The sequence below is a fragment of the Mustela lutreola genome, chromosome 11 (assembly GCF_030435805.1).
Source record: "Mustela lutreola isolate mMusLut2 chromosome 11, mMusLut2.pri, whole genome shotgun sequence".
Lineage (NCBI taxonomy): Eukaryota > Metazoa > Chordata > Mammalia > Carnivora > Mustelidae > Mustela > Mustela lutreola.
The window spans coordinates 56960727-56977464 of record NC_081300.1 but is presented as its reverse complement, the minus strand read 5'-3'; the positions used below and the strand labels follow the sequence as shown (position 1 = coordinate 56977464).

The 16738-nt window shown below is 40.5% G+C and overlaps 1 protein-coding gene across 8 annotated transcripts in view; it reads right to left on the bottom strand.

Moving 5' to 3' along the window:
* PTPRM (protein tyrosine phosphatase receptor type M) overlaps window positions 1–16738 on the bottom strand; it is a 787430-nt gene that overhangs the window by 395824 nt on the left and 374868 nt on the right. For all 8 annotated transcript variants that reach the window (XM_059139376.1, XM_059139377.1, XM_059139383.1 and 5 more), the window contains exons 6-7: window positions 11831–12005; window positions 5646–5939 (exon numbers count right to left, since the gene is read on the bottom strand). In XM_059139376.1, the coding sequence (XP_058995359.1) occupies window positions 5646–5939; window positions 11831–12005 (469 nt within the window). The remainder of the gene's footprint in view (window positions 1–5645; window positions 5940–11830; window positions 12006–16738) is intronic.

Here is a 16738-nt window from a genome sequence, read left to right as displayed (position 1 = left end):
AACATTCTGACACAGTACTTCCTGGTAGTTATTTGTACTTGACCCTCCGAAAGCACAGCAGTACTACCTGCTTTAGTCGGCAAGACTTCCGTGAGTCATAAAGATGAAGCATTTTTTTAATACACTGAGCAGTATTAATTTCATTGAAAGCCCAAGTTGGTGCTTAAATTCTCAAAATAGTTTACAAAGAATCACATAAACGAAGTATACACAATACAATTATCAGAGTAATTAAAATGGTACAACCACACATACTATAATATGAATGAACCTTAAGGACGTAATGCTCATGGAATGAGCCAGTAACGTAAGGACAGATTTTACATCGTGCCATTTGTAAGAGGCACCTCGAGTAGTTAAATTCATAGAGACAGAAAGTAGAATGGTAACTGGCAGGGCCTGTGAAAGGGGAGTTGGGGGATTTGTACGGCTAGAGAGTTTCAGTTTTGCAAAATAATTTAGTTCTAGAGATTGAATATAATCAACGTTATTGAACTGTACACTTAGAAATGATTAAGATGGTAAATTTTAGGTTATATGATTTTGCCACAATTAAAAATAACAGATAACCTAATAAAAAATCTCCTGCTTCTCTCCATTCTGTCTCTTTCTCTTTCTGTACAGCATTTAACATACCATATGCATGTATGTATATGTATATAATGTGTGTATGTATGTATGTATGTGTGTGTGTATATATATATATATATATTTTTTTTTTTGACTGCACACTTCATCCCTCAATAGATCAACTCTAATGGCAGATCTTATCCTGTTGCTCTCCCCTCAGAGGCAGGAGCAGTGCCTTGGAAATACAGGTGTTTGATAACTATCTCACGAGTAAATTTTTTTTAAAGGTACAAGCTTTTTTTTTTTCTTTTCCAGATTTTTAGTAATATTAATTCTAAAGAACACATTTCAGTTGAGCTTTATTTTCTTTTCACTCTCGCCAATCTTAATTGTTAGGTCATTCATTTATCACCATCCTTTTAACTCCTGGGGCCGGTTGTTAGCAAGTCACTTAGACACAGTTAAACAATAACTAGGATACATAAAAAGCAATATCCCAAAATAAAACACATAAAAAGTCTACTGTGAAAATTAATCTAACAGCATCTCCCATTTCTCTTTTTTAAGTAGCTACCACTTACTGGCTTGTGATACAGAGCTGCACATAATTATAGGAATGTAAGATATAATAGAAAATACAAACTAAACTATATTTTGCTGAAGTGGATACTGAAGTAATTTCAACTCTCTGAGGTTACCAGACTATAGCTAAACTGCAAAATTGGAAAAATACCTGGGTATGTGTATCAATCTTGAAACTAGCTCCTTACTATAATCATTTTTTTAAAATTACCCCATATAGGAAGAACATTTTATCACTTGTAAAATCCCTTTACAGATAAGATCTAACCTCATCTTCACAAACACCTCTGACAGTCAAGGCCAGTGTCACTGCCCTTATTTAAAGAGAAGGAGAAGGAACCAGAGAAGCTAAGTGATTTGATCAAGGTTACGTGAGGAGCGCCTGTGCATATATTTGAAAATAATTTTCAGAAACACAAGAAGCAAGAGCTCTGGAAGTGGACTACCATATAATTCTTGAAAGAGACCTGACCAGGTAATGAGATTGCGTCTACTAGCCACACACGAAAATCAATTCTGTTGCTCAGAGAAGGACAATAAATACTGATCTTGCCATTTTAATGCAAGAGGCAAAATACATTTTCATGGGTGTCACCAAAACACAATAGGACAGGTCTCACTGGTATAGCACAGAAATGGAAACGGAGAGCTTGTCCAAAAGAAACAGATTTAATAGAAGAAATGAGAGAATGGCGTGTGTCATGAATGCAGTGTTCCGCTGCACAGAATTCTGTGAGCCCATGCTATAAAACTGGTCCTTGGATTTTCAATTTACCAGATAAATAATATTTGTAATACATCTAGGGCAATGAAATCAGGTTGCTAACATCCAATTATTTTGACTGAAAATGTTAAAAGATTTTTTTTTAAATGGCAGTTAACTTTTATTGACTATTTGTTTTATGTCAGGTTCTGTTGTAGGTGCCATACACACACACGCTCCTTAAAGTTTCATGGCCACAACAGGAGGTCTATATTTTGATCATCAGCCCTGTTCTATAGATAAGGCAGTGGAAGCCAAGGGAATGTCATCAGTGTTCCCATGGTGCCACGTATAGCTCTGAGCAGAACCAGAACTCAATCTCTGGCAGCAAGGTCCCAGAGCCCCAAATCTTGGCTCTAATACCCTTTAGCTTCATTGTTTCATAAAAGGGATAATTTAACACAAAAACCAGGCACAGTATCTCAAAATAAGAGTCATTTCTTCAAATTTAATCTAGTTAGCACTATTAAAAACTCACTAGCTCCCTCCTTTTTGCTCAGACTTTTGTAAATGTCATCATAGACCTCCCTCCACTGGTCTGCCCAGCTGAGCCGCAGAAGCATGGGAATGGGGTTTCCAGACCAGGATAAAATAAAAGTGAAAGTCAGAGACTTTCAGGGTAATAACATACAATGGATCATCTCTTTAGAAAGAGAACAACACATGAATCAGAGAATCTTTGTGTCGAAAACATCTGCAGGGTCACCCAGTTCAATCCTCTTCTGAATATAGAAATCACCTTCTACAATGTCAGGTTCTACTTGAATGGGTCAGCCACTGGAAACTCGCTACTCATGATTCAGCTCTTGTCAAATTTGTACAGACCCTCTCTTCTTCCCCATCACCTTTCTAAATTCTTTCCATCATTCCTCATTGGTGGAGCAAGGTTCCAGAACCTTTCCTAACCTAGACGCTATCCCTAGAGCATTGTGCTCTTTTAATAAAATACAGGGAGCAGAAATCAGTGTGGTAATTTTAGGGAGGCTGATTAGCCCTGGTACAATAAGACTATCACCTTGTCCATCATGGGTGTTTGGCTTTCTTAATGCAACCTAAGATTATAGTAGGCTTTGGGGGGGGGGGGAGAGTGCTAAGAAAATAACAGTACAGAGGGATATTGATCATATGGTAGATTCATATGCATTTAAGCCAAATTCTCCACCTTTTTTTATATATGTTGCTGCTAAATTTTATTACTCTAGTTCCATAGTAGTACTGTTGGGTTTTAAACCATAGGATGAATGTGCAATTATTCCTACTACCTATCACCCTATTAGACTCATCCACTGATCAAGCTTGGCCAAGGACAATTTCCAACTACTTTTCAGAATGCTTAGAGGCCCTCCCAGCTTATAACCTCCATGACCTGCTGCTCTCTATGAGCCCCAAATGCTCACAAACCATCCAAGTTACAGTGGGGGCCATCTTGCATTTTTTAGTCTCTAGTCTGCAGCACTGGTGTCCTTTATACCTCAGTCCTGCCATCTACCATGTTCTACTGCTCACTGGCTGTGCTCATCAGTCTTATCTTCACATTTTCTAAAGAGCCTCAGGTCAAGGAAGGGTGAAACTATTTTTTTTTCATACAGTAAAGAGAAATTTGACTTCACGTTCCTCACCCACCTCTGATGTCTTCCCCCCTTTATTTCTAGCTCTGACTTTCCGACCTAACACACTCCTACTTTCTAAGACTGACTTGCCCAACTATAGCTGTTTCAACAATGTTCAAGGTCGGCACGTGACACTCCAGGAATCGTATCAACCTCGGGTTGCAAACACTGAAAAAACCACGCTTTGTCATTAGGCTCCCTTGCTTACATGAGGTTGAACACTTTTGAAGGCATAGTGTTGGTATGCAAATGTCAATTCAGAATTGGTTTTAATTTCTCTAAAAGTTCTCACAGTCTAGGATAAAAGGTATGTTGTCTCTTTGAAAGTTGTATATGTACGTACACATCAAGCAGCAATAAAAAAATCCAAGCATTCTATTCAGGGGAAATGTATGTAACAGTTGTGTCAGTAGCTGAAATACACAGGCAGAAAACCAAGAGACAAGACAAAATCTGTAAGGGAGAACAGGACTGGAAACATTAAGTAGGCGGGGTTGTTAGTGATGAGAATGAAACAGATGGCATCCTCTCTCCAGTCTAGACAATGGAATTCTAACCCTTTTTTGGACAGCAAGGGAGACTATATATTGCTGTACCCAAAATAGGATTCCTTAAAATCACACTGAAGTGAAATAGCACTAAATGTACTGCTCATGGAGAATGCTTGGAGGACAGAAGGTCTCGTGGGCTCCCATGTCCCACTCATAATAAGGGGGTGTCAGCAACTGCCTGGGAGCCTTCACAAGGCAGTTACCAAATCAATAACAGGTTCGAAAGAGAGGCCTCTACTGCGAAATGATATATCTGGTGTTATACATTGCTACTGTTTGCCCTGTAACAGATGATAGGATCATATAAGAAATTATTTCACCAAAAAAGGGCAGTTTTATTCAACTAAAGAGACAGGGAAGATGACATCATTTGGAAACCTGAGGAAGAGAAAGCACTTTCAAACTCCTTTCTCCTTGGACCTGCCAGCCCAGGCTTTGTGAAGAGCCCGTCCAGAGCTGCAGTTTATTCTAGAAATCCCACACCTGGTGGGCGGATCCGGGAAGGAGACACAGGGTTGGCTAGGACCGGACCATCATGAACCCCCAGAAGGGAGCTGCTCCCTCTTCTAATGAAATCAACAACAACAACAACAACACAAGCACAGAATTTGCCCACGAATGTTGAACTTGCAGAAGCAGTATACAACCTATTATCATCATTTCTCCTCCTGGTGAGGGGCAGACTGTCCTCTGAGAACTTTCAAAACTTAAAAAAAATAAATGACACATATGGTTGGGTCTACTTACATAACGCTATCTGAAGAATCAATTAATTCCATAAAAATTTACTGAATCGCCTCACCTCAGTCCACCATTCAATACAGAGATCCTTCAGGTCACCGAGGAAAGAACATTGGAACGTCCCAATATATCATTTCTCTCTACTTCCCTAGCAGAAAGTAGCCACACAGAAACAGCACTAACACCTCTCATGGAAGCTTTATTCAGGTTTTGATTTTTGTAAGGTGCTACATCAACCCTACTTTATTTAAGCTGTGGACCGGGTTCAGCATAGTCAATTAGAACTTTATAATCTCAACTTGAAGACTGCAAACAGCCCACAAATCACCCTGGCTGAGTTTACAAATGGGCCCCATGTCATTGGCAAGCAGCCCCTCCATTAAATATCCATCAATAAAAACACAGCTTTAAAGCTATCTCTGAGTTAGACTCTGTTATTCCAATGCCCCTCCAGGCTAAAAGCACATTAACGGTGAACATAAAACAAGGGGACCAGAATGAGAGGATCTGACATATGCGCCGACATCACTGAAGGAGACAGTTTCTGTCAAATGTAGGGAGAATTCCTACACAAACTAGATGACACTCACAGGAAAGTATAAATAAAAAATAGGGTAAAAAGAAGTGGAGGTTGCCCGTAGATACCAAGCTTTGAGGTCCCCACGTCCACAGGCTGTCAGGCTACCGCTCGGAAGTGAAGGGAATTATTCGTTTCCACAGAGGATGCTGACGGAGCTGGGGAAGCTTATTAATCCCCTGAGAAACACAATGCTGCAAGTCAACACCCAGAAAGACAGTAGCAACTGGTCCCACGTGTCCCTTACTCACCGGCACACTTTGTCCTGGTTCTGAGAGCTGGCCCAGGAGACCCAGTGCCGCCCTCCCCTGGCCTGGTGAGCAGCACACTGATCTCGTACTCTGTATCTGGGTCGAGGTGCCCGATTTTGTAACTCGTGGAATCCACCGGCTGCCGGTCGTTCCAGCTCCCACTCGCGGTGCAGTACTCCACCTCTCGGGCGACAATGGGCCCATCCCCGTTGATGGAGTTGGCGTTGAGTTGAATCCAAAGGTAGGTTGCTCCCACGGAGGCAAGCTGAGGTGGAGCGATGGGAACGGGGGGCTCTGGAAGGTAAATCAGAGAGCTTTCAGACACGCTGCCCTTCAGTTTTAAACCAGGTGAATGTACATCAATTATTAAAATAAAGAAGCCGTGAATATATCAGAAATGAAGTGATGAGAATGGTTTTGTTTAGGTTATTAAGAAAAAGCACACTGGTGAAGTCTTCCCCCATGTTCAGATTTGTGAAAAAAAAAACCCATCTTTAAAACCAAAGCTTGCTCAAGTAGGGATACCCCCAGTTTGTTTTAGGACACAACTCCTTTTTCTCAGGCTCAGAGGATCTTCCCTCTCACTAAAAGTAACTTGCTAAAGCTTTCTCAGTGGTAGTACTTAAGCTCCATGAGGCACTCTATTGCCAAGTTCCTTATTGAGAAGGTCTTTGAAATCATCAAAGGTGCTAGTTACCTATCTCATTAAATTCAGTTTCCTTATATTTATTATTCCACAGATTTCATCAATTTTAAAACACGGCTGAGTTTAAAGTTTCTCTCATCCTAAATGCATTTCCAGGATGACTTCTTGCCCCCCAAATCCCCCACCACAGTGGACTCATTCAGCCGCAGAAGTAAGACATTTGGATAAGAAAGCCTACCACTGCTTCTGTTCAAGGAGCCTTCAGTGATGAGTCCTAGGAAAGCAGAGAGGAGGAAGAAAAGCTCTAAAGGAATGTGCAAGCCAGGCCCAGCTTGGTAAAATTCCAAGCAATCAATAGCAAATACTCTTCAAACCCAGCAAAGTCTCTTTCATTGTTTAAAACCTGAGATGGACTCTTTTTCTGCATCATTGTCTGAGGAGGGAGAAATAGACAATCCTGTTTTAAATAGTATTCCCAATCTATCAGTGAGGTGTTGGTTGAATGGCTTTGCCAGGTACCAAGTGAAGGCATCTTATATGCCCAGTGTCAAGGTACATGATACCGGGAAGGGAGAAAACTGTAAAAAACAGTTTATTTCTACCTTCATGAATCTCCATCTGAGGAAAAAAAAAAAAAAATGTAAGTAAGATCTGGTGATTTTTTTTTTTTTTTTTAGTTTCAGAGGTAGAGTTTAGTGATTCATCAGCTGCTCATCCCATCAAGCGTCCTCCTTAATGCCCATCCCCCCCACCTTCCCCTCCAGCAACTCTCAGGTTGTTTCCTAGAGCTCAGCATTTCTTATGGTTTGCCTCCCTCTCTGATTTTTTTCAAGCATGTTTCCACAAGTGGTTTGTGTCTTTTTGGGTGAGTGTGTGTGTGTGTGTGTGTTTCAACTCCTCGGTTAGCACATCTGAATGTACAAAAAATAAAGCCTGCTATGTTCCATTGCAGGCATAGGCTGGCTTGCATATTGTAAATTCTGTCAGCCCCACAGTGGACACAGCCAACTGCTCAGGTCCTGCTTCCTGCTGATAGGGATCTCATCGCAGCTAGGACCAACTGACCTTGGCCCTTGGGATGATACCTGGTGGATCCCTAGACTAAGATGCCAATAACAACAGTTGTCTTTGTTGGGTGGAGGTGTTTTTGTTCTTTTTCTGTAATCGAGGTGTGATGAATCTTACTGACTTTCAAAAATAGCTGGGAAACCTCATCAGACTGTGTCAACATAGACACTGAAGGCCGAACTGTAGTTGCAAGACTACAGAATTCACGGAGACTTACTAATATATTGCTTCTATTGTTCATAAACCACAACTTTGTGCTGGCTCTTCATTTCTTTAAACAGTTCTTACTCAACTCATCATGATTTAACATCAATTTATATCATTAGGCGATTCCTTGAACCGAGACATGAAATGGGCCTTTTATAGTATATCCTAAGGCAGTTATGGAGCCAGGCTGAAAGAGCAGTTAATTACTTTGAAGTTGCAAATGCTAGCAAGGGTTGCTGAACTGCCATTCAAAATTCAACTCAGGGGCAAGGCCACAAAGGTTAGTGAGCACACCAATTCATTTAGGATACTGTTGCTAGTATCCTAACATAGACATGATTTTAATGCTTGCTTGACCTGAGAATATTTTCTCTATTAATTCCCCATGAAGAAAAGTATCAAATATGTGAAATCAAATGAAAGGTTCCACTGGAAGCTGGAATAATTGGACTAGACTTTCCAAGGGACTTTTAGGTTCTTGGAAGAGTCCGTATGAGAATAAGTCAATATTTAAATTTTGAATAATTCCCAAAGTGAAGGAAGGAAGAGGAGAAGGAAGGAAGTCCACCTATACTAAATGACAGAAAGCAATTTAAAATATATGATTCTAAAGAAAGTGCAAGTTCACAATTAAAGTACAGTTGACCCTTGAACAACACGGTTCGAACTGCATGAGCCCACTTATACATGCATATTTTCTCTCCTTCATGATTTTATTAATAACATTTTCTTTTCTCTAGGTTACTGTAAGAATACAGTATATGATACATATACAAAATTCGTGTTAATAGACTGCTTATGTTATCGGTAAGGGTTCTGGTCAGCAACAGGTTATTAGCTAAGTTTCTGTGGAGCTAAAAGCTATGTGTGGATTTTCAGTTACACAGGGGTTGGTGCCTCCAGCTGTTATGCTGTTCAAGGCTCAACTGTAATTTTATTTTATTTTTATTTTTTAAAATTAATTTTATTTATTTATTTGACAGACAGATCACAAGTAGGCAGAGAGGCAGGCAGAGAGAGAAGAGGGGAAGCGGACTCCCTGCTGAGCAGAGAGCCTGATGCAGGGCTCGATCCCAGGACCCTGGGACCATGACCTGAGCCAAAGGCAGAGGCTTAACCCACTGAGCCACCCAGGCGCCCCTCAACTGTAATTTTAAACCAAGCCAGCAATGAAAGAATTTATACACATACAGATACATAAACATGTATCTAATGATAAACATATGCAAATGCCTAATACACAGCTCACATAATTAAATGATACTGATAGACATGCATATAGACGCAAATTGTGGAGATTGTATGAAATATTTTTTTATGTCCCTGATTAGCAAAAGCGTGGTAGACATAAATAAGAGAGGAGTGACAGTTACTTAATGACGTGGGTTTCCTTTTGGGGGCCTGGTACCAAATCAGGATGTGACCTTAAGAAAATTACAAGCTCTCTAGACTCTGGTTTTCCCATTTTTTAGAAGATCAACACTCCACATATTACATGCATACAAAAAAGAGTTCAATTCTATACAAGTGGCCTCAAAAGTGTCACCGCATATTTTAAAGTAATTATCTTTCTGTGTAAGGTAATGTCTACCTTATGTATTAGGTAATTATGTATCTTTATGTCAAGGTAATACTTTATGAAGCATAACATGCTAGTACGATTCAGCATGTTATCTCTCTTAAAAATATAAAACATATGAAAAATATGGCCATAAAATTATAAGTGGAGGAAAAGTCAAATTTCAGATTTGAGCCACAACTGCAAGCCAGCTGTCCCTGACTTTGGTCATGTGCAGCAATGAAAAGAGGTGCCGGGACATTTTTATTTTTATCACAAGGAGCCAAGCTACCACTATGCCATCCTAACACAGGAAAATGGGTTGTATAAATGTGAATTACAACCCATTCATTCTTTGTGCTCACGTTTGTTCTGGGAGACTAGCAATTTATGATTGACTTATGCCATCCAACAAATGAACTTTTGCACAGAGGCCATTCTGAGCAAGGTTACGAGAGTTACATTATACTGATAATGAAGCACGAAGTTTCAAGAACAGTGCTGGTCACAGTGAAATGCTGGAGCGACTATCAGTCAGAAAATGGAACACAATCACAGAGAACTGAGCCGGGAGGAACATTAAGTACTAATAATGATAATAAAGAACTCAGCCATGGAACGAACACTGAGGCTGCTGCTCTACTGGATTTGTTGGTAAATGCTGTCTGCTTTTCTTTCTTTCTTTCTTTTCTTTAAAGGATTTTATTTATTTATTTGTCAGAGAGATAGAGACAAAGAGCATAAGCAGGAGAAGCATCCGGCAAAGGGAGAAACAGGCTCCCCGCGAAGCAGGGAGCCCCAATGCAGGACTCAATCCCAGGACGCTGGGATCATCACTTGATCCCAAGGCAGATGCTTAACTGACTGAGCCACCCAGGCATCCCTAGTGTCTGTATTCTACACGGTGACTCCTCGTCTTTCAGAGAGCCTTCTGCAGACAAGGATAGGCGTTACTGTGAACAATTAGTTTTCTTATGGCTATTAAACGTAAACTCAAGTCTTAGCCAGACCTGCTAAAGTTTCACCACAAACTAAAATTCCTAAGAATTTGCTGTGACAAAATATATTAGCGGGATAGATATTTCAATATGCACAATGTCAGTCCTTCCTGCTTGGGGGAAGGCTCACCAATGATCATTTCTCTCCTAAGCCAGGTGTGACCAATATTGGCAGCAGGGATTTCACAACAGAAGCATATGCCAAAGTCACCTATAGATTTTATAAGAGAGGCTGTGTTCCCAGAGACTTGCATTTAATATGGGTGTGGTGCAGGGAGGGAAGAAAAGCTGGGCAGGCATTTAGGTTTTAAAATTCGGAAAGAGGGGGCGCCTGGGTGGCTCAGTGGGTTAAGCCGCTGCCTTCGGCTTGGGTCATGATCTCAGGGTCCTGGGATCGAGTCCCACACCGGGCTCTCTGCTCAGCAGGGAGCTCAGCTTCCTCCTCTCTCTCTGCCTGCCTCTCTGCCTACTTGTGATCTCTGTCTGTCAAATAAGTAAATAAAATCTTTAAAAAAAATAAAATAAAATAAAATTCAGAAAGAGGGCAGTGACAAGCATTCGTAAATGAAGTTCACTGATGCCCAGAAGCAGGGGCTAAGGATCACCTCGCCCACCCCCATCATGGCCCTGACATGTGCCGGCGGCTAACTATGCATACTGTTCTAAGTGCCATTCATCTGCGTTTTGCACTTGACCTTCTTGATCACCCCACAGGGAAGGTGACATTATTAATGTTTATTGTATACTTGAGGAAAGCACAGAGGAGGCAAGCCCCTGGCCCATGCCCACATAGCTAGTTCTGGGGTTTGAACCCCACAGTCGTTAAAACAGCTTACACAGAGAAATTTGCTGATACAAGGAAGAACTGATCCAAAAGAGATCAGCGTTATGTTTCATATTTAACAAATGCAATGGGAAAAAAATTCAAAAATGGGCATCATTCTGTTCTCCTAGGACAAAACAGCAATGGCCTACCACAAATTATCTAAAAATGCCTCACAGTGCATCCAGAAGTTCAAATCATTCTGTCTGGGACTGAGAATTGCACTAGTAGTTTAATATCATAAGCTCCTTAGCCCACCAAAAAAAAAAAAAAAAAAAAAGCCATTAGACCAGCAATGGAAACTTATTTATCCTCTTTTTATTTTTTTTCCCTCACACACCACCTCCCTGAATATAATGACTCAATTTTTCAGTCATGCAAAATATAGTAATGGAACCTAACTGCAACATTACGAATGTTAACTCAGTATTATCAATATGGCTTGTGTGATATGACTGAGCATTTTTATACTGGCATTGCTTCATTTTATTAACCACCCTGCTATCATAAACACCCTGGCTGGTGAATATTTGCATTTTAAGTGATTTTCTATCAGTAAAAAAAAAAAAAAAAAAAAAACATTCCTTAAAAGAATTTATAGGTTGTAATCGCTGTGTACAGAGTTGGCAGAAGAACTTGCCAAGAGCACATTCAGGGCTTTTGCTTGCAAATAAACCAACATAAATAAAATACATTTTTCAGAAATATCGCTCACGTGCAAAATTTGTACTTAAAATGCAATCCATCAAGATAGCCTGTCACCACCAAGCTACGGTTCGGAAATAGACAAGGATAAGTTTGCGTTTTAAACAAAAAGTGAACTCACGGCCATCTGACATGTCTATTTTAATGGACTATTTAAGGGTATAAAAATACATTAAATACCTTTAACTACCAATTCTGCATAGTTTGATATTCCAACCCCTCCTTCGGTGCGAATCATGCAGCGGTACTTCCCAGCATCTCGTTTTGTTGTGTTCACGACATTAAAAGAAGCTATGAATCGCCGGGAACTGGTCACCTTTATTTCCTTGAGGGGAGCATCGCGCCCATCAATGCCCTGCAGAAACGGGGGTAGGGGAGACAAAAAGAGACAATATCAGTCATCATATTGAACCAGTGAGACGCTTGATGGCACAGTATCCATGTTCTTTGCATGTGGATCTGGGTTCCACTGTTTATTACCCAGGGGCACTAGTTCTAGGGAAACAGCTGGTCGGGAAAGTGAAATCCTGCCACGATCAACACTTTCAAGATTGAGGAATGCAAAATTAATGTGCAGAACCATCTTGACTTGGCCCCTTCAAGATATTAATTATGTGAAGTGAGCTCACCAGGAGTAGAAAAATGCATATGGAAAAATTCTTTATTTGACTCCCAAACGATTACCATTTGGTATTTTCATACCACTTTATACTTTATGTTTTGATGCTTGGCTAGGAAATAAAATTAATTCACATGCTACCCTACTGCCGACCTTTTTATAATCTATGAAAAAATAAATATTAAGAATAACATTAAAAAAATAAGTAGGTATTAACATATTCCTGAACTGAACAGGTTTGATGGACTATTCTAAGCTTTATGATGTGTTTCAGGATACAAAAAACAAGGAGATGTTTAATAGTACCTGATGGTAAAATGCTACAAGAGAAGTTTCTCCCGGGGTGCCTAGGTGGCTCAGTGGGTTAAAGCCTCTGCCTTCAGCTCGGGTCATGATCCTAGGGTCCTGGGATTGAGCCCCACATCGGGCTCTCTGCTCAGCAGGGAGCCTGCTTCCCTCTCTCTCTCTGCCTGCCTCTCTGCCTACTTGTGATCTCTGTCTGCCAAATAAATAAATAAATAAATCTTTAAAAAAAAAAAAAAAAGAAGTTTCTCCCACATCCTACAGAAAGCAGTTTCCCTCCCTGTGGTACCTTCATCTTACACCATCCTCAACAATGAAGCCCGTCTTGAGTTATGTAGCCTCAGATATCCATTATGCTTCTTATAATTTAGGGTCTCATAAGAAGGCTATAGATTTCAGTCCTTAATTACAATTCCCAGGATAAAGGTTACCTTTAATACGTCATTTGCAAGCACTGAATAAAAAACAGTGGACACAGACCTCAGAACTAATGCCTGATGCCAAGATTTCCATCCACTTGTTCACTCAGAATCCATTTTGGGTGCCAACCAGGTGCTACGAACTGTGTTAAGACACTAGGCTCACAGTGCAGAATGACAGAAGTGCGGTTATGGTGCCCACAGCACTTTGGTTCGTGGGAAGTTTAGGCTGGAAATGAATACAGAATGACAAATGATGGCCAGGGTGGTAAAGGGACCCATCAGATGGCTGGCAGAAATCACCATCTTCAGATATGGCGGCTGTGGGAGGCCAGTTTGAGGAAGTGAGCTGAGATCTGAAGGCCAACAAGGAGCTAACCAGGCAAAGGGAGAGGGTGGGAGAGGAGTATTCTATCTAGCCAGAGGAAACCGGGCAGGAAGCCCGAGATAGTTAGAGAGAACTGAACGCTTTGGATGAAATGAAGGCAGCCAGTGGAACCAGGGAGGGAAGGAAGCACCTGTGTATTTAGTGACTTGCAGGCTCCGTGAAAGTGTTTTTATGTAGGAGTATGAAAATGCTAAGCTACACATAATAAAACTCATCTATATTACTCAGTTATTTATATTACACAATGTCTTCTAAAAGCTTTCATCTGTGATTTTTTTCTTTGGCGGTGTGCCCTAATGGACATGGATTTGGAGTCAGACCGACCAGGGTGCCAAAGCCAACTTCAAAGTGATTTACCTTCCTAGAGCCTCCCTTCTCTTATTGGCAATAAGAAGTGTGATACAGCTCACCTGCAGGGCAGGTGTGAGAATTTAAACATACAAACACAGACACTGGTTTACTGAGTCGCACCACACATCCCCACCCCAACTGTGGACCAAGTGAGTGACAAGGTCAAGGAGAAAGGTGGACAGGCAGTCAAGGTACTGCTTTTATGACCTGTCAATCTGGTAGTAGAGGACATGGCTGAGATGCAGTGACAATGGGCTTGCTAAGACTGAAGCACAGAATTAAACAGACTCACCCACCCAGCCACAGGCCACCTTAGAAAAGCACTAAGGCCTCCCACATGTTGGGTGCTGCTGTAAAACTCACAGGATGGAAGAACAGGGCTCCTATAGGGGGTTAGCTCCCAAAGAAGGAGCTAGGCTGTGTATGCTCACAGCTTCCTTCCCAGGCAGCTCCTGCGTGGGCAGAGAAAAGGCAGCAGAGTGCTGCACTGGTACAGTTCCTGCCGCAGGGAAGGAAACATCAGGAGTGGGGAAGAAGAGTTCCACCAACATCCCCTGCAGTGCTTTCTGCCACAGCGGCTTGGTTAATAGCTGAAGAAGTTACAAATCAGAGCGTGGGGTCCCATAGATATCTTATGTGTCTTACACATCTGTCCCAGTTTTTACTAAATCCCCCAAATTTGCTCTGACAAGAGCACACCAAGGAGTTAGGAAAGCGAAACAAAATGGAATCAATCTGGCATCGCTGATTAACGCTACGGGGGACGGCACTCCTCTCTATAGTCCATGCGTTCAGTCTCCCAACCTTCCTCGCAAATAAACAATCCAGTTCTACCACTAGGAGTAACCTCACATCTACTAAGTCTATAAAACGCAATTTGTCTTTTTCCGAACTAAAAACAAAGCAAAACAAATCTAATCTCCAAGTTCGGAGAAAAAAAAAGTTAAGCCCTAAAGAAAGGCATATTTCATATTTGTATTTGTTTTATAAATTGCGGCAACCAAAAAAAGGCTATCTACTTATTTATTTACTCACTTGTGGCATGAATCTTGTAAGAATATACTTCTATAGTAATCCTGTAATATTTTTCTGCCAGAATACGCCTATTTCAAAAGAAAGCTTCTTCCAAAGGATTTGGAAATACGCATTTATTGATTACTCACAACTATTCAAGACTGGGTTGATGGCACTCAAGTTTAAAAAAACCTCTGTTTTGGATTTATACATACACTGAGAGTAGGATTACTTCCTAGCTGTTGTCTCCATGCCAGAGATCTATTCTTTAAATTAAACAGCTTCAAACTAACAATTATACCCTAGTCCATCAATTCTCAGGACTGGGGCTTGCTTTTTGAATCCCACGTACTGAAAATTAGATTCAGTTTCTTCAAGAGAAATAGTATATAGGAAAGAGAAACCAAGTGCTAACTAATAATCATTTTAGCTTAAGTCCATACCTGCTCATCGATCTTACTCAAATCTGCAGGTCATTTTGCATTAAATCATTCCAAGATACATGCATCCAAGCACTCATTTCACCAACACTTAGTAAAAATCCCTTAGGAGGAAGGCACTGTATCACTGTATCATATACAGGGAGAATGGAATTAAAAGATCCCTTACCTCACTGAATTTACAACCTGGTGAGAAAAACAGCCAGGTAAGGCAATGGTTATATAGTATAGAGCAATAAATTGCATAACCCAGCAAACCCAGAAAAAGAGGACCACACTGGAGAGGGATGCGAGGTTTGGGTCAGCCTTCTAGAAAGCACTACTTGAGGCCAGGCTGGAGAATGCACGGGAGTTTCTTGGGCAGAGAAGGAGGAGAAATGGAACCCAGTGAGTGAGAAAAGCTTTGCAAAAGTCCAGAGCCAAGAGAGCATGAACAATGTAGGAAGTACAACCTATTCCATGCAACTAGAACAAAGCATGTCTAGAATGGCCGGTGATGAGGCTAGAAAGACAAGTACAATAGGACTACACTAAGGGATATGACATATTGAGTATTATAGTTTATCCTGATGCCAGTAATGGAAGGATTTTAGGTAAAGGGGTGACATGAACATATCTATGGGTACAGTAACAGACTGAAGGAAAAAATGTGGGATTCCAACTGAGGTCAAGGGAGATTGGTAATTTTTTTCTTTTTAAGAAATCAACAAATGACAAAAAGAAGGATGAGAGAGAGGAAGATAAAGGTTCTAAAAATAAGGATTCTGAAGATGTTCAGGAAATAAAATAGACAAAAAGTGTGTTATACTGTAGTCATATTCTCCCTTTTCTAGACTAGGGTACCTTCAAAGTAAAGAAATAGATCTTATTCATTTGGTGTACATGGGTGCACCAGAAATAAAACTCAATAAATATTTGCTGACTCTAAAAATCACAGCCCCAGTGGAAAAAATATTTCATAGGTAGAGCACAGAAATATAAAGTTGCTAAATTAATATATATATATATATATATATATGTGTGTATATATATATATATATATATATATATATATATACTCTAGGTCCTAAAACTGGATAATTAATCTTTATCTACAAGGGGAACCAATATGGAAAATTATTTGAGAGATTTTGCATGTCCTCAATCAGCAACACTGCCCAATCATCATGATTGGGGCAGGCAAAATAATAGTCCCCAAAGATGTCTCCTGCCTAGTTCTTAGAACTTGAGAATATGCTCCCTGTGCATAGCAAAAGGAAGTTTGCAGATGTGATTAAAATAAGAATGAAGATGAGGAGATGAAACAATTATCCCAGTATCCTTGAATACTAAATTATCCAGATGGGCCCAATGTAATTACAAGGGAGGAAGAAGGTAGGAGGGTCAAATGCAGAAGAAGGAAATGTGACCACAGAAACAAAGGCTGGAGTGATGTGGTTTGAAAATGAAGGAAGGGATCATGAGCCAAGAAATGAATAAGGTCTCTAACAAGCCACAAAGGTAAGGAACCGATTCTCCTCTACACTTTCCAGGAGGAACCAGGCTTGCGGTCAC